The 25,954-nt window shown below is 36.4% G+C and overlaps 1 protein-coding gene across 1 annotated transcript in view; it reads right to left on the bottom strand.

Annotated features, from left to right (window-relative positions):
- Positions 1-25,097, bottom strand: part of LOC126964839 (terpene synthase-like) — an 86,982-nt gene extending 61,885 nt beyond the window's left edge. The window contains exons 1-2 of the mRNA XM_050808157.1: positions 24,943-25,097; positions 19,335-19,479 (exon numbers count right to left, since the gene is read on the bottom strand). Of these exons, the coding sequence (XP_050664114.1) occupies positions 19,335-19,479; positions 24,943-25,031 (234 nt within the window). The 5' untranslated portion in view covers positions 25,032-25,097. The remainder of the gene's footprint in view (positions 1-19,334; positions 19,480-24,942) is intronic.
- Between the last annotated feature and the right edge of the window lie 857 nt (positions 25,098-25,954).

The following is a 25,954-nucleotide window of genomic DNA, read 5'->3' as shown; positions in this document are numbered from 1 at the left end:
ACTGTGGAATGACTAGTTTCCAGTCATTCGCTTCATTGGGATATTGCTTCAAACAAATTTTCTTGTACAAAAGACCCTCTCTAACCTGCCAGTCGTTACAATTATTCTGTTCACTTCCAAATTTAGCAACTTTACTTTTATACCACTCATCCTTATGTTTATCTAATATCCTTATATTGCCCCGATCGTTGTCCATAATTGCATCAACACACCTAGACTAGGCATCTGGCACTACATTACTTCTGCCTGGTCTATGAACTATATCAAAGCTAAATTGTTGTAACTTCATAGCCCACCGCCCTAATCTACCATGCGGGTCTTTCATATTGTGTAGCATTTTAAGTGCGCTATGATCAGTAATAACTGTGAAGTGAGTACCATCTATGTAGGGTCTGAATTTCTCAATTGCATAAACTATACTTAAAAGTTCCAGTTCGGATGTCGAGTACAATTGTTCACGGCTATTAAGTTTCCTTCTTAAATAAGATATCGGTTGTTCAGCATTATTAGTTTTTTGACAGAGTACTGCGCCAATTCCTTTGTTGCTTGCATCAAACTGTATTATAAAAGTTTTACTAAAATCTGGACAGGATATGACTGGTGTCGTAGTGAGCAATGTTTTTAATTTAAGAATTTTTTTTTGTCTCATCTGTCCAGACAAACTTTTTGTTTTTCTTACCTTTTGTCAAATCATGAAGTGGAGCAGCAATTTGTGAAATTTTTTTAACGAATCTCCGATACCAACTAGCGATTCCAATGAACCTTCTTAATTCAGAAATATTTTTAGGTCTTGGAAAGTTCATGATTGCCGAAACTTTTTCGGGATCAGTGCGCATCTTCATCGATGATGTAACCTAAAAATCGTAAACTCGGCCTTGCAAATTTACATTTCTCAACATTTATTGTTAATCCAGCTTCTTCCAGAATATTCATTACCTGTGTCAGGATTTCTAGGTGTTCTTGAAAGGTTTTAGAGCAGATTACGATATCATTAAGGTAAGACCACACTTTACCTTCTAAGGCGTGAAATAATATGTCCATTAACCGTTGTTGTGATTGTGACGCATTTACTAAGCCAAATTGCATTACTTTGAAATGAAAAATGCCTCTACCTGGAATTGCAAGTACGGTCTTTTCTTTGCTAGTTTCCTCAAGTTCAATTTGCCAAAAGGCCGATTTTAAGTCAAAAGTGCTAAGGTATTTTGCATCACGTAAATTATCGATAATGCTAGATATTCTTGGGAGTGGGTATGTGTCTCTTTTTGTGACTTTATTTAGCTGACGACTGTCTAAACAAAGTCTGTTGTTACCATTAGCTTTTTTAACAAGTACGACCGGTGAACACCATGGGCTGTGAGACGGTTCAACCACATCTTTTTCTAACATTTCATCTAATTCGCTTTCGATTTCTTTCTTAATGACCGGAGAAAAGGCATACTGTTTCTGATATATTGGTTTACTGTTCCCTGTATCTATAGTGTGCTTAATAATTTGTACTACCTAAACCTGTACCTATACATTTCCGTATTTCTTCAATAATATCAGCTAGTTGTTGTTGTTGACTTTCATCTAAATCTTCTTTACTTGTTAAGTGCGTTGCTTTATCCTCAATGTTGTTGAATTCTGATAATTTTTTTACCGACATTCCTTTAAATTTAAAGGAAATTTCAAAAATGTCAAAAAAATCTTTACCTAATATCAATTTCTGCGACAAATTAGGCATAAGAAGCATAATGATATAGTGAAACTGATCATTAAAACTTACCGGAACATCAAAACCTTCAGTTACAGAATAACTGGCACCATCTGCATTTGCAATATCCATAGATTTAATTTTCTGTATTTTAACCCCCAAGTGCTTCTAAGTTCTTGCGAATTCACTATTTATGACTGAACAAGTGGCACCTGTATCTAATAATCCGTAACAATTATAATTTAAAATGTTTATTTGTATGTATGGCCTGTTATCATTTTCTTTCTTTAGGGTTAGGGGTGAAAGTGCTTTCTTGTACATGACGATACGAATAAAATTTAGCCAGTTCTGCCACTCTTTATTATTTTTAGAGGAGAGGTTCAGTTGGCAGGTGTCCTATTTGGCGTTTCCCTTGTAGGTGCAATCTTTTGCAGTTACGCCAAAATGACCACAACGATAACAAAATAAACGCTGCTTTGGCATGGTGCAAGATCTGAATAAATGACCAGATTCACGACAATTCCAACACCGCATGTTCACACTATTTTTATTGGTAGTTCTTATTTCCTTAACTAAGTCATTGTTAGTCAGAATTTCTGCTCAATTTATAAGCTAAATCGGGTTCTAATGAGTAAAATGACGTTTTCGGTTCCTGAAACTTGTCACAATTAATTTTAGTTCTTTCAATGATACGCATAACATTTATGAGATCGGAAATAGAACAGAAAGTGTCCCTACATATGGCCCTTTGGTAATATGGTTGCAAATTTTTACAAATAATCATTATTTTTTTCTGATTCAGTAATTTTGTTGGGGAGTCTATTAAACATATTTTGCATTACTGAAATAAATATGAGAACTGACTCATTTTTACCTTGTGTTTTAGCTTTTGCTTCGGTCAATAATTCCTCTTGGTAGTAAGGAGATTGAAATATCCGTTTAAGCAAAATTACCAGCTCATTCCAAGTACTTAAAAACTCTCAATTTGCAAGAAACCAAATTAACGCATCATCCTTAAAAAATCAATTGCATGACGCCATAAATCATCCTCAATTGCGTTCCTAGCCTCCTGAAGTTCCTCAACCCGTTCAATAAAAGCATTCACGCTTAATTTATTGTCACCATAAAAATAGACACCCCATTGACTTATAGGTACAAGCTTGCGAACTGGTCGAGTCTCCTTGAATGAAGTGGAATTAAATAATTTAGAGTTTCGCTTTTTGCCATGAAAAGTTGGACTTTAAAGTCCTCTTGCACAAAACATACCTTTTTGTGTTCTAAAGGATCTTTTAAAATCTGATCCTCTTCTACTAACACTCCGTGAAATTCCTTAGACGTAGATGCCATAGGTTTCGTCATCATATTTTCTTCCTTTAAGAGATTTAAATTTTTTTCACTATCCTCACCTATGGAGTTATGTAAAGCCTCTTTCATTTCCGGAGTTATTTCCTCCCCATCCAGTATGTCGCTTTTGCCCTCTAAATCTTTTAAAGTTATAACAGCCTTATCTAATAGTATGTTACGCCTATCTCTGTCTTCCTCTTCCGTAGGCGCGGCCAATTTCAATCTGTTAACAATGTGACACAAACGAGAAACTAGACATTTGTACAACTGTTTATCTGGCTTTTCTTTTAACTCTGAGACATAACGCATAACATTGTTTATTTTGTCTGAACAAATGTCTAGTTCTAGTCCCGGGGTGGTGATAGATGCTTGCGGTGACTTTATTTCATAAGAGACTATCATTGAGCTTTCAGCTTCTTACATTTTTTTTAAGATAATTTTAAGAGCTGAAACTAAGCCTGGATGAGTATACCCCCGACACGCAAGTTCGAATTCGACTTAATCTTTTAACAAAAATTGAGGATCAATATTTAAGTAATATACAATTAAACAAAATACTATATAAAACTGAAATTAGTTGCTTACAATAGCGGTATTGTGTGCAATTGCCTTATATGTGTACCTAATATAACTAATGTAGAATTCTGTAATTACAAACACAAAGAAAAAAACTTTTATTTTTATCAGGTAATATAAATAAGTAAATACTATCGTGATTTTATACAAACTGAACTATCAATAATAACATTGTTCGCAAAAAAAACTTAACACAATATACAGAACCACAAAATAAACTTTAAGCAAAGCGGGAACTCCAAAAGTATGTACCTACATGTACCAAACTAATTACGGTCATACATAATATTTTAATCAAAAGTAACCCTTATTTATTATCTTATTTAGATCTAAAATCTGTAAGTGTTAACAATAATTAAACAGTATAATTATGTGCCTAATAATGTAAACTAGTACCTATTAGAATACACTATCTAACTTAATCTATCTACTTAACCTATAAGTAACCACAAGATTAGGCAGTATTATATTATAGGTAAATGCAACAAGTAAGTGTGACTTTTATACCTAACTGCTCGTCAAATATTATTATGCTAAGCTTAGGTAGATGTATGGGTAACCGCATTGAATTACTATTCTTTGTGAAATTTAATTGCATACAATACACAATATTTTACAAGTTACAAACCCACGGCAGGTATAATATGCCTAGTGCCACTGTGTAACTGCCACAATTAACTTATAAATAATTTAAATATTTGCCCTGTACTTTCTCCGGGGCGTAAAAAGAATAGGGGAGTCCCAGGCCCATGGGTGTCGTAAGAGGCGACTAAGGGCTTTTTAGAAGTGGGAGAGTCACGCTGCCGTCTTATGACGTCAGCACAATCGGGCCAGACTCGTCCGGGTTAATTACCACACTCGCACAGAATACCGGCGTGAAGTAGCGGCCTAGTGCCGCTATGTTTCGCATAGGTTAGTGTCGAGGACCGGAGGCCATCCCTTCCCCCCCCCCACACAAATTATGAGAGCGGTCCGTAAAAAGATATTACCCCAGGAGGGTACCAGCTCTACCAGAGCCGGAGAATCCCTCCCCGAGCACTCTCGCTCGGGCCGCCCTTCGTATTCTGGGGTGGGCACAGAACCGCGCATGACCGAGGACAAACGAGGCAGTAACACCACGGCACCCCGCTCCACGCTCAACGTGGACTTTTGCAATATCAGGGGAATTCACTCCAATTTAATCGCCGTCCACCACCACCTTGAGACGGCGCAGCCAGCCTTGTGTTTCCTTACGGAGACGCAGATATCTGGACCTAGCGATACGTCATATTTAACGTACCCCGGGTACAAAATTGAGCACAACTTTTTGCCTCATGCCGGGGTATGTGTGTACGTTAGGGAGGATATCTGCTGTCGCCGTCTCGGCAATTTTGAGGGTAGGGACCTGTCTACTCTCTGGCTCCGCGTAGATTTAGACGACCGCGTCCGTATCTATGCGTGTGTCTACAGGTCCCATAGTGGTAACGCAGAAACCGATCATCTCATGGGCTGCGTTCAAGCAGCAATTGACGTCGTGCTTGCACAGATCCCCTCCGCTGAAATCGTGGTCTTGGGTGATTTCAACGGGCACAATGCCGAATGGCTTGGATCACGTACCACAGACTACGCAGGGCGATCTGTGCATAATTTTGCATTGGCGTATGGTCTGTCCCAATTGGTTGAGTCGCCAACGCGGCTCCCGGATGTGAATAGCCACATGCCGTCCTTATTAGATCTTCTGCTGACTACACATCCCGATGGTTACCAGGTCTTTGTTGACGCCCCTCTCGGAACGTCCGACCATTGCCTGGTCAGGAGTGTAGTGCCTATCCGACGCCAACGTCGCAGACCACCAGCGACCCGCCGCGTTTGGCACTACAAGTCAGCAGATTGGGATAGGATGCGTTCCTTTTTTGCATCCTACCCTTGGGGCAAGGTTTGTTTCCCTTCGGATGATCCTTGTGCCTGCGCCTTTGCAGTAGGCGATGTGATACTGCAGGGCATGGATATTTTTATACCAAGCTCTGTAGTACCGATCGGTGGCAGATCACAGCCCTGGTTCGATGCGTCAGTTAAAGCAGCATCTGACTGCAAAAAACAGGCGTATCGAACTTGGGTTGCGGCGCTGGGCACAAAGGATCCGAACTGCAAAGTTCTTAAGAGGAAATATAACCGTGCCTCCAGATTTTTTAAGCGGCAAATCGCCCGTGCGAAGTCTAAGCACGTCGTCAAAATCGGCGGTGCTAACGCGTTTATTCCGGCACTCTTATTCCAAAGGCGTAGTCCCTGACTCATGGAAGTCAGCCCTTGTCCATCCGATCCAAAAAAAAGGAGACAGTTCGGATCCGGCGAACTACAGGCCTATTGCTATCACCTCCCTGCTCTCCAAAATCATGGAGAGCATAATTAGCCACCAGCTTTTAGTATACCTAGAGGGTCACCAGTTGATCAACGACCGACAGTACGGCTTTCGCCATGGACGGTCGGCAGGTGATCTTCTGGTATACCTAACACATAGATGGGCGGCGGCTATTGAAAGCAAGGGGGAAGGCCTGGCAGTTAGCCTGGATATAGCGAAGGCCTTTGATCGTGTATGGCACAAGGCGCTCCTCTCAAAACTTCCATCATTTGGGCTTCCCGAGAGCTTATGCAAGTGGACCTCCAGCTTCCTCACTGGGCGTAGCATACAGGTCGTTGTCGACGGATATTGCTCGAACCCGAAGCCCGTTAATGCTGGAGTGCCCCAAGGCTGTGTGCTATCTCCTACGCTGTTTCTTCTGCATATCAATGATATGTTGGACACCTCCAACATGCATTGCTATGCAGATGACAGCACTGGTGATGCCAAATACACGGGCCATGCAGGTCTCTCTCGGGAAATCGTCGACCAGTGCCGGGAGAAACTTGTGTCTTCTATCGAGTCCTCTCTCGAGAAGGTCGCGGAATGGGGTAAATTGAACCTTGTCCAATTTAACCCCCAGAAGACTCAAGTTTGCGCGTTTACCACTAAAAAAACCCCATTTGTCGTATCACCGCTCTTCGAGAACACTTCTCTTAAAGCCGCGCCTAGTATCGGAATACTGGGTCTCGAAATCTCGAGCGATTGCCAATTCCGTGGCCATCTGGAGGGCAAAGCCAAATTGGCTTCGAAGAAGCTGGGCGTCATCAATAGAGCACGGCAATACTTCAAGCCGGCCCACATTCTAGCGCTCTACAAAGCGCAGGTCCGGCCACACATGGAGTATTGCTGTCATCTCTGGTCTGGTGCACCCCAGTATCTGCTCGATCCATTTGACCGCGTGCAACGTAGAGCAGCTCGAATTGTCGGGGACTCAGTGCTCTGTGAACGGCTGGATCACTTGGCGTTGCGTAGAGACGTCGCTTCATTGTGTGTCTTCTACCGCATTTATCACGGGGAGTGTTCCGAAGAGCTGTTTAACCTGATTCCTGCCGCCGAATTTCACCATCGCACAACACGCCACAAGTTAGGATATCATCCCCACCATCTGGATGTGTGGCGGTCCTCCACTGTGCGGTTTTCAAGAAGCTTTCTCCCTCGTACTACAAAGCTGTGGAATGAGCTTCCTTGTGCGGTGTTTGGGGGACGATACGACATGGGTGCCTTCAAAAAAAGCGCGTACACCTTCCTTAAAGGCCGGCAACGCTCTTGTGATTCCTCTGGTGTTGCAAGAGAATGTGGGCGGCGGTGATCACTTAACACCAGGTGACCCGTACGCTCGTTTGTCCTCATATTCCATAAAAAAAAAAAAAAATAATATATAAATAACCAACTTATGAATTATAATTAAGTATTAGCGTTATAATATACGCAAGCGCATCAATCTTATACTTCAACTAAAGATGAGTAAATATAAACGAGTTAAACCGTATGTAGGTATTTAGCTGCCGTTAAGCCAAAGCAAAACCACGATGTCAAACATAACCCTTTAGTTTTAACGTTGGGCGCTATTTTGTTACGGGTTTTGTTATGTAAATGATGACACACCTTTGGTAAATAAGAACTTATATTTCTTTTACTAAACCAACTGTAGCCTAATTACACCTAATTATATTTAAACTAAACTAAACCTAAGTACTAACTAAGACTACTTTGGACGCCAGGAGAATTTTATCAAACGTTGGAGGGAATTCTACCAAAACCCAAGCTCTCGGCTGCTCAACCTCTCAGGGTACTTATGTATTCATTAAAAGGGCATTTCCATTGGCTAGGACAATACAAAACAGTAATATTATTTTCAGATACAAATACAAATGCCTAACTTCTATCCCAATTAGATATAAATTCTGTGCAACTTTCCTTGTGTTTTAATAAATATTTTTGATGGCACAAACTATTGTATTACCATATCAAAACTATAACCATGACGACATAATATAATATAGGTCACATTGACGCTTACAAAGGTACGTGCTACTTCATTGCACAGCTGATCACTACTGTCAATGACCGACCACAGTGTCCTCGAGAATCCCAGATTTTTGGATGGATCAGCCGAGAGTTTGGTTTTACAGAGTGGAAGTAATTTTGGCTCCACAAAAATTAAGCGATGAGAATAAATTCGATCTCGTCATATCAAAACTACCTAAAGAAGTTATTGTGCAGATAACAGATTTTTTAGAAAAACCGCCGGACACCGAAAAATTCATTAAACTCAAAAATAAATTATTAACATTATTCGATGATTCAAAATATAGACAAATAGAAAAACTAATAGGAGAGATGGAATTGGGTGACCAGAAACCCTCCCAGCTACTCCATAGAATGCGTGATTTGGCAAGAGATAAAATACCGGACGACACTCTGCGAGTTTTGTGGCAAGGTCATCTGCCACCTACGATTAAGGCCGTACTGGTGGTGGCAGAAACAAAGGACTTAAATAACCTGGCGATGATTGCGGATAATGTTGCGGAAGCTACACGTTCCAGTCAAGTGTCGGAAGTGATACAGAAGAAGACCAGTCATGAGGACGTCGAGGTAGCCACACTAACTGCGGAGTTGGCAAAAATAAACGCGCGTCTTTCGAATATCGAACGATCCCGATCGAGACATCGGCGACCCAGGTCATCGTTACGCAGTTTTCGTGACTCTTCAAGGTCGTTGTCAAAGCGACGTCGTCCCGGTGCACCCGACTGGTTGTGCAGCTACCACTTCAGGTACCGACAGCGTGCTCATAAGTGCATTCCGCCGTGCGCGTGGAAGGGAAGCCCCAGCCCCAGTGCAGCAGCTACCCAGCCGGAAAACTAGCGAGGGAGGTGCAGATGAAGGCGGAGGTCTGTACCATTACCCCCTGCAGCCGTCTTATGGTAACAGATTTAAATTCTAATTTAAGATTTTTAGTTGATACCGGTGCCAATGTGTCTGTCTTACCAGTGTCCAAAAACCCTTTTACTAAATTACTGCAATCAGATTTTAAGTTATATGCTGCTAACGGTACAGAAATTGCAACTTATGGCGTTAAATCTCTAGTATTAAATCTTAATTTAAGAAGACCGTACCGTTGGGAATTTATTTTAGCAGATGTTAAACAGCCAATTTTAGGCGCGGATTTTTTAACGCATCATAAGCTCTTAGTCGATTTGTACAGAAAAAAATTAATAGATCAAACTACTGATTTGTATGTGTTAGCCTCCATAATTAAGTGTACACAACATTCGCTGAATTCTGTTTGTGAAAATCATCCATATTACAATTTATTATGTATGTATCCTAACATTATTAAACCGATGTCCTTTAAGGAAATTACACCGCATAATGTTTTACATTATATCGAGACGAGCGGTCCACCTGTTCATGCTCGAGCTAGACCGTTGCCACCGGATAGATATAAAAAGGTGAAGGAAGAGTTTAGAATAATGCAAGAATTAGGTATCTGTAGGCCTTCTAAAAGCGCTTGGGCCAGTCCCTTTCATGTCGTTGTAAAGAAGAGCGGCGAACTTAGGCCATGTGGCGACTATCGACAGCTTAACGCGATTACGAAGCCCGATAGATATCCAGTTCCTCGATTACACGATTTTACTTTTATATTGGCCAACAAGAAAATATTTTCAAAATTAGACGTTAATAGAGCCTACCATTGTATTTCTGTTGCCCCTTGCGATATAGAAAAAACTGCAATTATTACGCCGTTTGGACTTTTCGAATTTCCCCGAATGACTTTTGGATTAAGAAACGCAGCACAAACGTTTCAACGCTTCATGAACAACACGGTTTAGATTTTTTATTTAATTATTTGGATGACGTAATAATTGCCAGCGAAAATGAGACCTTACATCAAGCACAATTAAAGTTAGTATTCGAACGTTTTAATACCTATGGCATATCTGTAAACTTAAGCAAATGTAGCTTCGGACAGTCGCGTATAGAATTCTTAGGCCACGAAGTAAGTGCAGATGGTATTAAACCGCTTAAAGATAAGGTAGAGGTCATTTTAAATTATCCTAAGCCCGTAACAGTATCAGACTTAAGACGTTTTTTGGGGATGATAAATTTTTATAGACCTCATTTACCTCATTTGGCTTCACATCAATGCGAACTCAATAAATATTTAGTAAATGCTAAGAAAAATGATAAATCGAAATCATTTGGAATGCCGACAGTGATAATGCTTTTGTGCAATGTAAGATAGGTCTTCAAAATGCCGTCACATTGTCACATCCACTCTTAGATGTACCCCTTGCCTTGATGACGGACGCTTCTAATACCTGCATGGGTGCTGTTCTGCAACAGCGAGTTAAAGGTAAGTGGATACCCTTAGGATATTTTTCCAAAAGGTTTTCTCCTACCGAACAAAAATACTCTACATACGATAGGGAGTTGTTAGCGATTTTTCAGGCCATAAAGTATTTTAGAAAATTGTTTGAAGGCCGTCCTTTAACAGTATTTACAGATCATAAGCCCTTGTGTCATGCATTTTCTAAAATAGGTAACGATAATAAAGAAACGCCTAGACGGACGCGACAATTACTTTTTATAAGTGAATTCACGGTAGACATACAGCATATTAGCGGTAAAGATAATATTGTAGCCGATACCTTATCACGTGTAGAAACAATTGTGTGCCCGACTGTACTCGACTTCGACGAACTTGCTGACGCGCAAGTGAAAGACGAGTACTTGATTAATATGATGCAACGCGGGAATAGCGACATTAATGTTAAGTTTAAGAAAATGTATTTACCCACTTGTAAAAAAGGAGTTTACTGCGAAGTTTCGAGCAATGTTATTAGGCCTTACATAACTGATCACTTTAGAAAAATTGCTTTTAATAGTGTTCATAGTTTAAGTCATCCAGGTATACGTACGACCCGAAAGATGGTCTCAAAACAATTTTTTTGGCCTGGTATGAATATAGATGTAGGGAAATGGACTAAAGCGTGTATTCAATGTCAAAGATCGAAGATTTCTCGTCACGTTGTTTCGGATATCGGAAAATTCCCCGAAGTTTCTCGATTTGAACACATACATGTGGATTTAGTTGGTCCCTTGCCGACATCTCCACAGGGATACAGATATTTAATCACAATTATAGATAGACGTACACGCTGGCCCGAAGCATTTCCCGTAAAAGAAATTACTGCCGATATAGTTGCTAAGTATATTTATGAAGGTTGGATAGTTAGATATGGTTGTCCCATTCGTATAACTAGTGATCAAGGACGACAGTTCGAATCAAATTTATTTTTAAAGCTAATGTCCTTTTTAGGTATTCATAAGAGCCGTACCACGCCTTACCACCCGCAAAGTAATGGTGCGGTGGAAAGGTGGCATAGATCATTGAAGGCAGCCCTAATGGCACGAATACTTGATAGTAATAGGTCGTGGATTGAAGAGTTGCCCACGGTTATGTTAGGGTTGAGAGCGGCGGTTCGGACTGACAGTGGTGTTAGTGCCGCAGAATTGGCCTTCGGTAAAACTTTACGTTTGCCTGGCGAATTTTACGATGGTTCTACGATAGACCGTGACGTAAGTGATCCTTATAGTTTAGTAAGTAAAATCCGTGAGACTATCTCTCAATATCGCCCGACGAGAGATAAAACTAATACAAAAAAAGTATTCGTATATTCGGATTTACAAAATTGTAGTCACGTTTTTATTAGAGATGACGTAGTACATAGATCACTTAAGCCACCGTACGATGGTCCATATCTAGTTTTAGAACATAGTCTGAAAGTCTTTAAAATTCAACTTCCGAGGTCGAGTCACACGCACATCAATAGATAGGTTAAAACCAGCGTTTATGATAAATGATGATCCGCAGGTTCACAATCCGATTATTACACATGATACTACTTCAACGAAGTCGATTCAGCTTGCGCCACCCATAAGCGTAACAAGGAGTGGGCGTGTAATTCGACGACCCGTGCGATTCGCGCTGTAGAACGTTCACACAGAATCAGCTATATTCACTGTTGTTTTATTTCTAAGTATTATCATATATTGCATGTCAATTAATTATAATGTGTTAGATTTAAGTTTTGGAGAAAAATTTTAAATGTTAATTATTTCACTTTATGTTTAACATAGAAAAATGATTAATTTTATAATGTACGAATTCTACATATTTTGTTGTTGTGCAAGAGTAGAAACATGATCATATTATTTTTTATGCATTAATATCGCATGCATTGTAATTTAATGTAGGTTAAGTAAATAATTGTAATGTATTGCATTGTGTTATAATTATTGCAACATAGGTATTACGATCACTGAATAAGCATTTTTATACAGTACTTATTAGGACAATTTTTATTATCATTTATTACATTTTAACGTGAGGTAGAAGCAGTACAGTTATAGTATTTTTTTTAATATATTAATATGGGTAATTATCAAACTAAAGAAAAAACTGGTGGAGTTACTAACGTACAAATTGATTCAAGGAAGATAGACGACCATGTCTATGCTATGGTTATTGTTGTAATAGTTTTAGCAGTGATCGTGATCACCATGGTTTTGTTGGGTTTGCGCGGTTTTTGCCACCGCCGTTTCAGATCTTGGCTCCGCCGTGAAGTAGACAAGGCCAACCAGGCTCGTGCACAGTCTAACGTACAAATTGGCCAGCCTGCGCAGAGTGCTGCAGGATATGTGTAGAATTAGATTTATATTTTGTGATGTTTTTTGTAATAAATATAATATTATTAAACTAACCAGTGAATATATCACCTAGTAATAATTGTGTGTAAATGTTACAGCTGAAAATGTATTTTTACCTTTTCGTTTTTTATTTTCATTATTGTATTTGTACCATGAATTATAGTTGCTTTGTTTTTTTGTAAAAGGGGGGGAATAGTGTAGGGACACACGTATGCAAATATGCTTAAGGCAGCATTTTGTTTATGTATGCGTGTCCACACTGTGTTCCCATCAATTATATTTTATTTTTATATTCAGTAGCGGTCTGTAACTCATGTAGTTCGGTTCACTTATAATAATTAATGCAATGAAGTAATATACATATTGAAGAAGCTATATTGAATTTTATTGAAGACAACACTGCCGCCTGTTAATAGGACCCTACTCTACACAGGATAATAACCACTTCTTATGGATACATTTGCATATTGGTGCCATTTATAAACCTGGTCGAACAAATGTCAAAAACTTTCTAGACACTCTCTCAATACAAATAAGTAACAAGAAAAGAGCAGTAGTTTTTGGTGACTTTAATTTTGATTTATTGGCCCCCGACAACTTAGTAGAAGATTATAAGGATACACTCAAAGAAAATGGTTTCAAAATTATCAACAAGATCAACTTTAAACACTGTACTCGTGAAACACCACAAAAGAAAACCCTGCTAGACCATGTATGAACTAATCTCAAGGGTCACCAGTTTCATATGGCTGTCATTGAATCCTCGATGTCAGATCATAAACATATATTCTTCGAAATAGATAAATTTGAACCAGAACCAAAACAAAAAATACAATATGAAACCATTGATTATACTAAACTCAATAAAATTGTAGGAATTCATAACAACGAGAATGGCAATGATAATTATGCACAATTTGAAAACAGATTGAAACAAACTATTCAGCACTGCAAAAGAAAAAAAATTAGGATACTGAACCCTCCAAAACAGGACTGGGTAAATAAAAGCATAATTCATAAAATAAATTAAAAGAACATACTCTGGAAACAACATAAAAGCAATCCAAAAGATGAGGAAATTGAGAAAAAGTTCGTAAAAGAAAGAAAAACCGTTTCAGAAGAAATACAAACTATGAACAGTAATTACTATTATAAAAGATTCTCTGAATGTAACAAGAAACCAAAGATATGGAACCTAATAGATAGCCGAACTTAGTCGGTGCGTAAATATCTGTTTAGAAAGTGGTAGTTTTCCTGCGTCTCTCAAAACAGCCAAAGTGACTCCTATTTATAAATCAGGAACCAAAACAGATCCTAGCAATTATCGACCCATTTCTGTACTCCCAGTATTATCCAAAATCTTTGAGAAAATTATATACAATCGGCTAGAATCCTACTTGAGCTCCATTGATTATCTATACCCTAAACAATACGGATTTAGATCAAAATCCAATACATTATGTGCTACTGTTGACTTAGTAACTAAAATAAAAAATAATATACACGGCAGAAAAATTTTTCTGGGCATATTTAGATCTATCTAAAAAAAGCCTTCGACACGGTTAGCCACAAAATTCTTCTGAACAAATTAAAAGATATAGGTATCACCGATTACGCTCACAAAATCTTTTAATCATATCTAACTGATCGTTTTCAAGTAGTGAAGATCGGTGAATACCAAAGCAAACAAAAATTAATAACTTATGGAGTTCCTCAAGGCTCGATTCTTGGATCCATATTATTTCTGATTTATATAAACAATATAAGTAAACTAGCCCTTAAAGGAGAACTGTCGCTATATGCTGATGATACCACCTTGTTTTATTATGGAAATAAAATTGAAGACATAATTCGAGACGCCCAAAATGATCTTAACATACTTAATATCTGGTTTCAATGTAATTTGCTTACCCTTAATATAAACGAAACCCACTATGTAATATTTGCACCTAAAAATAAAAAAAAATTATGACTTTGAACAGCTAAAAATAAATAATATTACTATAAGTAGGTCAGATTCCGAAAAATATTTAGGTTTAACTTTAGATAATAGGCTTACATGGAAACCACATATTAAAAATATTAAAACAAAATTAGTATCACTAACTGGAGCCCTTCGCAGTATTGTACGTTGCCTGCCCCATAAAGTTCGTTATTTAATCTTTAACTCCCTTATAAAGCCACACTTAGATTACCTAATCCAAGTCTGGGGATCAGCAGCTAATACTAATCTTAAAGTACTACAAACGGCACAAAACAAATTGATTAAAGTATTATTTAACTATGATTTCTTAACATCGACAGAAAAAATATATAAAGAAACAAAATTAATGAACATAATAATACCTACAAATACTACACTTGTATCTTAATCCGTAAATTATTATCTAAAAAAATACATTACACAGACATAACCTTAACAATAAAAAATAAATATCCCCAATTACAACGATTAAGAAGTGCCAACAATATAATCTTACGCCACTTAACTAATTATGGTAAACGAAGTATAACTTTTGAAAGTGTTGAACTGTATAATAAGCTTCCTAAAAATATTAAAGAGTGCAACAGTATGCACATTTTTAAACTCCTAAAGGCCCATTTTAGCAATAAAACTGAAACATAAATAGAAACAGATCTTGAAATTAATTGTCAACCCGTTAAATAGAAATAATATTTGTTACCTACTTTTTATAAAATATTTTTTTTAATTATTTTCTTTGATTAACGCGAGTGTTACACTTTTAAGTAAAACACTTTTAAAGGAATAAAAACACGTAATTGTAACTGTGTTTTTACATTAGATTTTTGTGTAAAAGTTACATTGTTTTTTATTTTAGTTAACCAGACGTTTCAAGACCTTTCCAGACTCCGTTTTCAGGGGGACTGCAGATGAAATGAGTCAAAGATAGTATTTGAAACTTCAAAAATATGACAACTTGAAAGGTCGGCTTAACTAAAAAATATAAACTATTACGCAAAAATCTAATATAAAAATACAGTTACAATTAAATGCGTTTTAATCCTTTAAAAGTGTTTTATTTCAATTGTTAAAGTTTATTTTAGGATAATCTAGAATGTACTGTGTGTACCTAATGAGAAACTTTGGGCGGTATTTGCCTATGCTCAGCGTGCTCAGCATAACAAGCTGTCAAATGATATGACAAGGAATACAGAATCAAAGATTATGCTGAGCTTGCACTCAGCCCACGTAAGTAAAGTCTAAGTATGCTTTATAGATTATCAATCTCAATATTAGTGCAGGCGTCAAGAAGAATGGCATTGAGATATCTATACGTGAATGTAATATATGAAATCTTAATAAAAGTACTCAGATTGACATCGGATATTTGAGCAAGTATAAATGGACAGATGTGATTAGTAGCCGGAAATATTTGTCAGGATAAAAAATATTATTATGTGGTGATAAAAGTGGTGTGTGCGTGTGTCATAAATAAAAAAAAAATTAAGTATTTTATATTTGGGTATATTAAATGTCTTACCTCAGTCTTCGTAATGTTGCAATAATCGTCAATAAGCTGAAAGTAAGTGCCCAGGAGCTTGGCGAGGTGAGAATAGTCCGTCTTGTTGTTGCTAAATAATGACAACAAGCTAACAAACAGATTGAACACGTGGCCGGTCTCTAAAAATAATAAATGTTTTGTATGGATGATTAGGTATAAAATCATGTCAATTATTCTCTATTGGCCATTACCATTTGGAGAAAAATTGCTGAAACCTTTTCAAGATTTAAGAATTTTAAAACGATTTACCGCCGCGTAAAACGTACCTCCAAAATATCTCATAATGGTAACATAATTTTGAAATCTAAATGGGAAGAAATTATTCTTCAATGTGGAACCGTTTTAATTTTTTCCTTAATTGTTGTCGAATTTGTATACTAGGGTACTATTTGCGACCAAAATGGATCAGCCGTTTAAAGCACTTTTTGAAGTACTTTAGCACTTTCTAAAACAAAAATATAAAAAAAGGAAAACAGAGAGACGCAAATGAAGATTATATTGATCATATTTGAAAATAATTTTCATCTACCGCTAAAAACCAAAGAGAAAAGCGTCGAGAATAGCCACTAATGTTCCTCTTTATCATCGGTGCAATAGGTACAGACGCGTCGTACCGAGTTCGTATCCGAACATCGTCATAGTGATGACGGCGATCGGTGACTTGTCGGTTTTTCGGTCACGTATCAAAGGGAATTTGCGTGTGGTTGCATGCGCGTGTCCACACGATCGTCGGTCATTCATTCACTGAAGATACTGGACAGTGAGAGATGGCGTACGTACTTCGCCTCGTCGCGGTCGTCAAGGTGTTGTTTTATTTTCCTTTAATTAACATACGATGCAATGACTACTGGGTGTGGTCAATTGAAGAAACATTTAAATTCATAGAAGTTTATCAGAACTATCAGAAATATGGAATCGCAAACGTAAATGTTTTACAGTGAAATTAAATGAATGGTGCTACCATTACCATTAGTGCAGCTATAAACTACACGACCATCTTGAAGGACTGCCGGTCAATAGTTAATGATCACAGACGATCGTGTGGATGCTTACACGATGATCAACGATTAACTTGCCTATGATAGACGATCATACAAATTACAAGTAACCATCATCGCCGATAGTGGAGAGGAGGCTTAATAGCGCATTTTTGACGTATTAAGAGGGGACGCTAGCAGCCTTATTCCATATTTTATTCCGTATTCCTATTATTTCTCCCTGGATAATACTTCTTGAGCGGTGATTTTTTGTCACAAAATCTTCGTATGCAAAAGCTATGTCCCTACGTTTTCTTTTCTTTCGATCAACTAACGACATAAGAAAATATGACTCTTGAACATCGTAAAAAATGCCATTTTCACCTACAGATAGTACAAGGAAGTATAAATTATGCACGCAAACACAAGTTTAAGGGCGTGTTTCCACTGACACGGAAATTGTGAAAATTGTGACGTAGTAACTGAATGTCATCCATGAAAATGCAGAAACTATGCTATGAAGAGCGGATTACACGTTTGGATTTGAGACAATTTGCGAAGATCCATAGCTCTTGTAGTCAAATAACGTCGATTGGTAGCACATTAATAATGTAATGCGTAATAATGGCATGATAAATTATGTGAGATACTCACGTTTCACAAAATAAAACTTACTCTGTTCTATCATACGTTCGTACTGTTCTTCAGTTGGACATTGAAAATTATCTCTCCAGAAGATTTCCTTTCCTTGACCCCGGACTGCTTCCAAAATATTGTCAGAAAAAGATGATGCGATCTAAAAAGTTATGGTATATTATAAAGAATTCAATTTATTTCTTAAGTTCACATTTTTAGTAAATAAGCTAATTTGGAATTTTCGGAATGGAAAATTTTCTATAAATGCAGTATTACAGCCAAACTAAGAAGTGGTAAATTTTCCGTAAAGAAAATATTATCTGATCAAAATCATTAAATCTTGTTTTAGATTGATCTACCATGGAAAATGAGACCTTATAATAATTTATTAAACAAAACTGTCCAAGAAGTACTTATAAAGTTATATGTTTATGGCATCGTTGCGTTTTGGATTATAGTTTAAATTAAACAAACATAAATATGGGAAAGTTAAAACTTACGAAGACAGGAGCTTCCTGTCTTCCTTCCTAGCGGCGTCAGGAAGCAGCTTGTGCCGATATGCCTCAAATAAGGTTTTAGAATAGATTTAAGAAGAGTTAGTATGGAAGATATCGTCTTTACCAGAGTCGGATTCCCACTCGAGTATTACCGCGCGATGTACTATGGAGAGAAGTATTGTGCACACTGGTACACTGCTCCACGCTTCACGCGGACTTTTCCTGTATCACGGGACATCACAGTCACACCTATTGAAACGCCGTCTATCACCATCGTGAGATAGTACAAACGACATCGCCTCATGTAGACACACCGTAGTAAGCATACCTAACATTTTTTTATTATTTATAAAATTATAACATTCAAATGTTAACAAAACCCTACAAAACTGTTCTCTCGCCATAGTAATTTGCAACTCTGGGTACTTCTAGTTTACCAGATGACACCGACCTCGTGCTGTACCTATGACTTGACTGCAATTGATTATGTTTCTGACTGTCTTGGATATTAACTGCCAAAAGGTACTTGTGTTTAAGGCTGACTGGTAAAATTTTGCATACTTTGAAAAATTTGCGAAAATCTCCTTTACAGCTATTTTTAGTTTTGTTATTTATAAGGAGTTTCAAAAATCTCGTCAGCAGTGACTCAAGTTTGTCAATGTATATTTTGAATGTGAGGCCGGAACAATCAAGAGCTTTTGCTCGAGTTTTTTCGTTTTTGAGTTTTCTCAGAATCGAGTCTACTAGGGAGAAGTATAAACATTTAAGAGTGCCTATAGGAACATATTTTTATGCCGCATGTTGGAATATCTATTGAAGTTAGGAAGGATATATATGTAGCTGCATTGGCAATTTTAAGAGTAGGAATCTGTATGATGGTTTTATGGACCACGTTCAATCAGCAGATAGTAATGCTTGCACGGATCCTACGCTCAAGACGTAGTCGGGAGTGACTTCGGGGCTTAGTGATAAATGAACGAAATTTTAACATACCTGAGGATGTCCTAGAGTCAGCAGCTTTTTCAACGAAATCACAAGGACTTGTATTGAGGCACTGATTGTAAGTGGAATTCCATAAACCACGTGTGCAGCCGGAATGTTACGGCGAACTGGAGTATTATCCAAAACGTCATCCAACCTTTTGATGAAAGATTTTATAAGTCATTCTTCATGGAAAGGTGAAAGGAATTAGATAATATATATTTGGAACAATTAATTAACAATAATTATGAACACTAGAAACCACATTAGGCGACATCATGTTTGTTTTTTTTCTCTTTGTTTTCTTTCTGTATTTGTGATGTGTTATTGTTAATTTCCTAATATTTGCATTAATTATTATTAACTTCATTATAATTTGTGGGCACTCAAGGTCCTTATCTATTAAGAATTAGAATAAGATTTTTTTTAACCGACTTCAAAAAAGGAGGAAGTTCTCAATTCGTCGGCATTTTTTTATGTTTGTTACCTCAAAAGTTTCGACTGGGTATACCGATTTTCATAATTCTTTCTTTTTTTTTAAAGCTGGTGCTTCCCGTGTGGTCCCATTGTAATTTGGTCAGATCTGACAATGGCATCCATGAGAAAAATCATAAATGTCTTAAATTTGCTATACATACGTATAGCAAATTGAATGATAAATTTACGGATAACTCAATATCGCGCAAACCGATTTCGATGATTCTTTTTTAATTGGAAAGGATATACTTCATAGATATTTTGGTGAGAGTTTGTTTAGGTTCTGATTACGGAATCCATGCCAAAGTAACGGAACTCTTCAGTTAAGCGCTTACGTTCATTGCTCCATTAAAAAATTTAGTATATCTGCACATATTTAGACAAGTTGTTAGTTAGTGTACTTCAAATACACTAAAAATAAAACACAATAAAAATAATTTTAACAAATAAAAACAACCGCCTTCAAAAACACGATTCCAAGACAATAGATATAATGTGCACTAAAAAGTATAAAAATAATTGTGTATTTTTATGCAATCTAATTAATTAATCTAATTCTAGTTACATTACGATTATTGTTATTTTTGGAGTCGGTGTCATCCAAGATAGGTTTGTATACGGTAACTACGATGCTATAGCTTAGTGTTAAAAGTTATAACAATTAATATAAATAGGTATCAGACCTAGAAAAAAAAACTTTAAGCGTTTTAATATTAAATGTCCTAAGCTCTAAAATAATATATATTTTTCTAAGTTAATTATAATAAGTTAAGTGTGATCTGTGATCAGCGCCATCTATTGAAAACCAATATCTCCTAGTAAATAATATACTAGATAGAATTAGTGATTGATTTGGAAATACTATATATTTTATGATAGTGACTTCTAAATTGTGTACTAGATGACGTATAATCTATTACTATTTATTGACCTTAGACTGGATGATCTATGGTTTAACGCCATCTATGAAAGCTAACTTAACTCCAAGTACTACATCTATTTTGCTTGTTTATTTTTATTTAAATCTTAAGTTTATTTTTATTTTATATATTTTGTATTTGTACATACTACTTATACGTTTAAAAATTAAATTTTTTCTTCCTTTTTTTTCTAAAGTTTAGTACACTAACGTTCCCACCAACATAACCCAAAACACTTCTTATTGCTAAATAAAATACAATACAAATTGTTATCTTATTTGTAAGTAGATTAAAGTCTACTTTTATTTAAAAAAAATGACGTGCGTACAAAGTACCTACACATTACTTTATTGGCACATGGTTTGCACACTGGATTTAAAAAAAGATCTTAAATTTGTTTTCTGCCCCTCGAAAACCACGGATTCGATATCCATACTGTAGATATCATATTTTTGCGCAGCGGCCATCTTGGATTTCAAAAATGAACCCAAATTAGGTCTCTGCACCCTCGAGAACCTCGAATTCAATATCCATATTATTGAAATCATAAATTTGCGTGACGGCCATTTTGTATTTCAAAAATGATCCCAACTTCGTTCTCTGCCTCTCGGAAACCTCGGATTCAATATCCATATTGTTGAAATCATATTTTTTCGCGATGGCCATCTTGGATTTAAAAAATGATCCCAAATTAGGTCTCTGCACCCTCAAGAACCTCGGATTCGATATCCATATTTTTGAAATCATAAATTTGCGCGACGGCCATCTTGGATTTCAAAAATGATCCTAAATTCGTTCTCTGCACCCTCGTGAACCTCGGATTCAATATCCATATTTTTTTTTCAAAAATTTCAAAAAAATCATAAATTTCAAAAAAAAAGCTTGCATTATACAAGGCTAGTTGGGAAGATGTTCTACTTACTAGCTTCCTCAATCAAGTCAATCGCTCTCTTCCTTGAACAAAAACCTCCTCCTCTTCTTGAACAAAAACGTCTCAAATTTTCGTGACGGGTTATTGCGTTTCATTCGTAAAAAGAAACTGAGAAAAATAGATATTTTTAACCGACTTCAAAAAGGGAGGAGGTTCTCAATTCATCGGTATGTTCTATTTTTATGAACGATAAAATAATTTTTTATTTTCTAAGTGTTCAAAGATACCTAACTTAAAATTTTATAGTACATAATATATACATTGCAAAAGTAAACTTATGTTTTCTCTTTGTATATAGTTACTCAAATAACCGCTACCTGGTGCCGTGACAAGTTGATTCGAATTTTATTTGTTTCAGAAATATTTTTGAATTCTTTAAATTGAGTTACGTTCTAGTGTTTAGATTTATTTATTCTTATTAAAATTACTGTAAATATTATAATATTTACGTCTTAGGATAAAGTTTATTATTAAACCTAAACGTTGTAGCTAGGTAGAGAGACTTGGCTAAAGAACCCATCTCCTAGTAATCGATCCATAAACACGAAAAAAAAACAAATAAAACGTTGTGCTTATATTAAATTAACAAATAGTGATAATTATATAACTACGCAGTAATATATATAACGCTGTAGTTACTATAAATTTTTAACAGTGTTATGATAATAATTAACGTTATAATTCACAATTTTAACGATTAACTCTGCCATCGCTACTGCCCTCGCAAGGCGACCGTCAAGATCGAGCGAGGTGTTATGTTAATTCGCTCCAGTTGTACATATTTTATGTAATTGATTAATCGAAGCAGTCTTAAGATAATCGTAATATTTCAGTTTTGTTTTTATTCCTAAATAATGCCCAAATATTTTTTCAATAATACAGTTTTTTCAATATTTCAGAAATAAATTCTCTGTTCGCTTTCCAACTTCTTAATTACCAGTGTTGAATTTAATTTATTTTAAGGTACTTAAAAAATGAGCTAAGACTTTTGGTCACCTAAAATCACCGTGCACAACTTCTTTAAATACCTCCTCAAATTGTGACAAGGCTGTATGCTGTATGTGGTAATAGATACTCGTTGAAGCTGACATTGACAACTTTGTCGGTTAAGGGACATGGTCAAAGCATGCATCATGGTTCAATTTAAGTAGCACTGATTTCTTTTTAAATATAAGTATGTACCATAGACTAAGAATTTACTAACGTATAGACGAGAAAACGTGTGAATGAGATGAAGATCTCTAATATAGCAAGATATAAAAGGTAAGCTAATGTATTGCTACTGTTATCGTTTTTGTTTGACAATTCTTAGCAGTATGCTTCTTATTAGCTGTCATTATTCTTAAGGTTTATGTCAAATTTAACGTTAACAAAAACGCTGACTGTAACATAGCCTGCGGAATGTGTTGCACCATGTTATTTCTTGGCATAAAGTTAAACTTAAAAATACCACGTACAAGATCCCACTACTCGATTCTGATAATTTTAAATGAACTTTGAGAGAGTATGCAGTTTATAAGCGATAAGTTGCCTGTAAAAAAAAATTCCGCTGTTACATGTAATTTTAGTATAATTAATTTTCTGATATAAATTGCAACTATATTATGTTTTTTTTAAATAAATTTTACGTCATTATGAAGGAAATTATGTAAAGGATTGAAAAATATAAGTGCTGGCACTCAGTCAGCCTCAACATTAGGGTTGCCAGGTGTAACCAGGTATATTATTGTTGTTGCTTTGTCCTTATTTATGTACAATCATGTAACAAATGGACCTTCTTTGGCGCTCACTCTTACCGCTTTGGAGCAAGAATTGTTTATTGAAATCATAGCGACCTCTGCTTGCGGCCATTTTGTAACTGGCAACCACCAACCAACCAACTTCAATTTCATTTTATAATAAAGTGCGAAGAATTTTTGTTTTTTTTTCGAGGTTTATTCAATATTTGGTAAGTTGCTTTGTAATGTAATAATAATGACTTTGAAACTACGTTTTCTTTGTCGTTTATTTATTTTGGACTATGTTAAAATAAAATTTAACTTTACTTAAAAAAAATTTGTCCCAATATAGCATAGTCATATTTTATTTCATACACAAGCGATCTCGCACTTCAAGGTCAATCAAGGTCAAGGGATTCTTCTCAGTTTTTCGGAATGAATATCTCAAATTATTAATATAAAAGCTTGTATATTTTAGTTTTGTTTAAGGAATAATATATAAAGTTTATTAAATGAACAAAAACACTATGAAGACTAATAAATAAACCAATTCTTTTCATTGAAAATACTCATTTATTCTAAAATATAACTTCTTGTATTACGTAAAATTTATTAAATAACTTATAGGTGCTCACACTTAACTGGAGCGAGAATCGTTTAATGAAATCCTGGAAACTTCTGCTTCCGGCCACTTTTTAATGGCCACCAGGGATTAAAATAGAAAAAATAAAACTTCAATTTTGTATTTAAAAAAGGGGTGTGTAAATAGTCAATGCTGGTGGGGGGGGGAGGTGTATACTAGGTACTGTTAACTGCAACAACCTCAATGTTGCGGCTGACTGGCAACCATATTTTTTTCAATTCTTTACATAATTTCCTGTAAGACGTATTAAAAAAACATACAGTTGCAATTTATATCAGACAATTAGTTACAGGTAATTGCCCATTTTTTACAGGCAACCTGTGGCTAATACACTACATGCTCTCTCAACGTTCATTTAAAATTAGGTTTATCAAAAAAACACATACGTGCAGAATGAAGCAGTGGGAACCGAATATTTCTTTGAAACTTTTGACAGGTCGCTATTTTAAATTAACAATAGCTTTAACCGGCGAAGATTGGACGGTTACTGTTAAAGTTGTGACGTTATCTAAAAATTGTCAAATGGTGCAACACATTTTTTGCGTAACCGGTACCTACTTTAACATGTTTGTTATTGCTAAAGTTAGTTAGATATCACACGTTATCGAGCTAATGTGCTTATTCTTAGTTTATTCTTAGTCTATGGCACAGTAACATATGTCTACTGTGTCTATGGCGAAGATGGACCTAATCGCTTATTTGTAAGTTTTCTACTGTATTCAAGATCTAATAAGTAAGATATCCTATGGCTCCATCGTCTTTTGCAAACGGGCAAGGAACATAAAAGGAAGTGGTGAGGAAACCGACAATGAACATCCGTAACACCAAGGTACAAGAGATTCATTGCTTTAAGAAAAAATTTCAACAAGAAAATGTTGTCGCTAACAACATGATTAATAAAGTACATTTAATAAGTATATCTTTAACTTACACTAATGAAGCCGTGTGTATCATATAAACATAATCTGATATGAATTTTGCTTTTTCCTTTGGTATGTCTAGCCAGAAGTTGAAAGCCATTGGAATACTTTTGCGTTTTTCTTTACTGGGTGCCTTCAGTATATGTGTATAAGGCAACAGAAGCTCCTTAAAAAGAAATTGATTAAAGTAAACAAAAATCACAAATAGAAAAGATAGTTGTAATAAAGGTATGAAATGAAAATATAACAAGAGATGTTTTAAAATAATTATTTTTGCAAATAAGTTATACGTCACGTTACGTCGTCCGTTTGGACACTATAAAACAGCAAAAATACTATGCCTACACCTTGATATAGAGGGTCACCAGTTGATCAACAACCGACAATATGGCTTTCATATTAATCGGTCGGCGGGTGATTCTCTGGCAAACTTATAACACATAGATGTGGGGCATGCGGCATGGTGCAGAAGCATGGGAGAAGGGTAGTTAGTCTGGATATAGCGAAGGCCTTTGACCGTGTATTGCACAAGGCGCTTCCGCAAAACTTCCATCATTTGGGCTTCCCGAGAGCTTATGCAAGTGGAGCTCCAGCTTCCTCACTGGGCGCAGCATACATGTCGTTATCGACGGTTATTGCTCGAATCCCAAGCCCGTGAACGCTGGAGTTCCCGAAGGCTGTGTGCTATCTCTCACACTGTTTCTTCTGCATATCAATGATATGTTGGACAACTCCAACATACATTGCTATGACGACAGCACTGGTGAGGCCATGCAGGTCTCGCTCGGGAAAACGTCATCCAGTGCCGAGAGAAACTTGTGCCTTTTATCGAGTCCTCTCTTGTGAAGGTCGCGGAATGGGGCAAATTGAACCTTGTCCAATTTAACCCCCAGAAGACTCAAGTTTGCGCTTTAAAAAAAACCCTATTTGTCGTATCACTGCTCTTCGACAACACTTCCCTTAAAGCCTCGCCGAGTATCGCAATACTGGGTCTCGAAATTTCGAGCGTTTGCCTATTCCGTA

Source organism: Leptidea sinapis, chromosome 6 (assembly GCF_905404315.1).
Source record: "Leptidea sinapis chromosome 6, ilLepSina1.1, whole genome shotgun sequence".
Lineage (NCBI taxonomy): Eukaryota > Metazoa > Arthropoda > Insecta > Lepidoptera > Pieridae > Leptidea > Leptidea sinapis.
The sequence above is the reverse complement of the archived record's forward strand: the minus strand, read 5'-3'. Positions and strand labels throughout refer to the sequence as shown.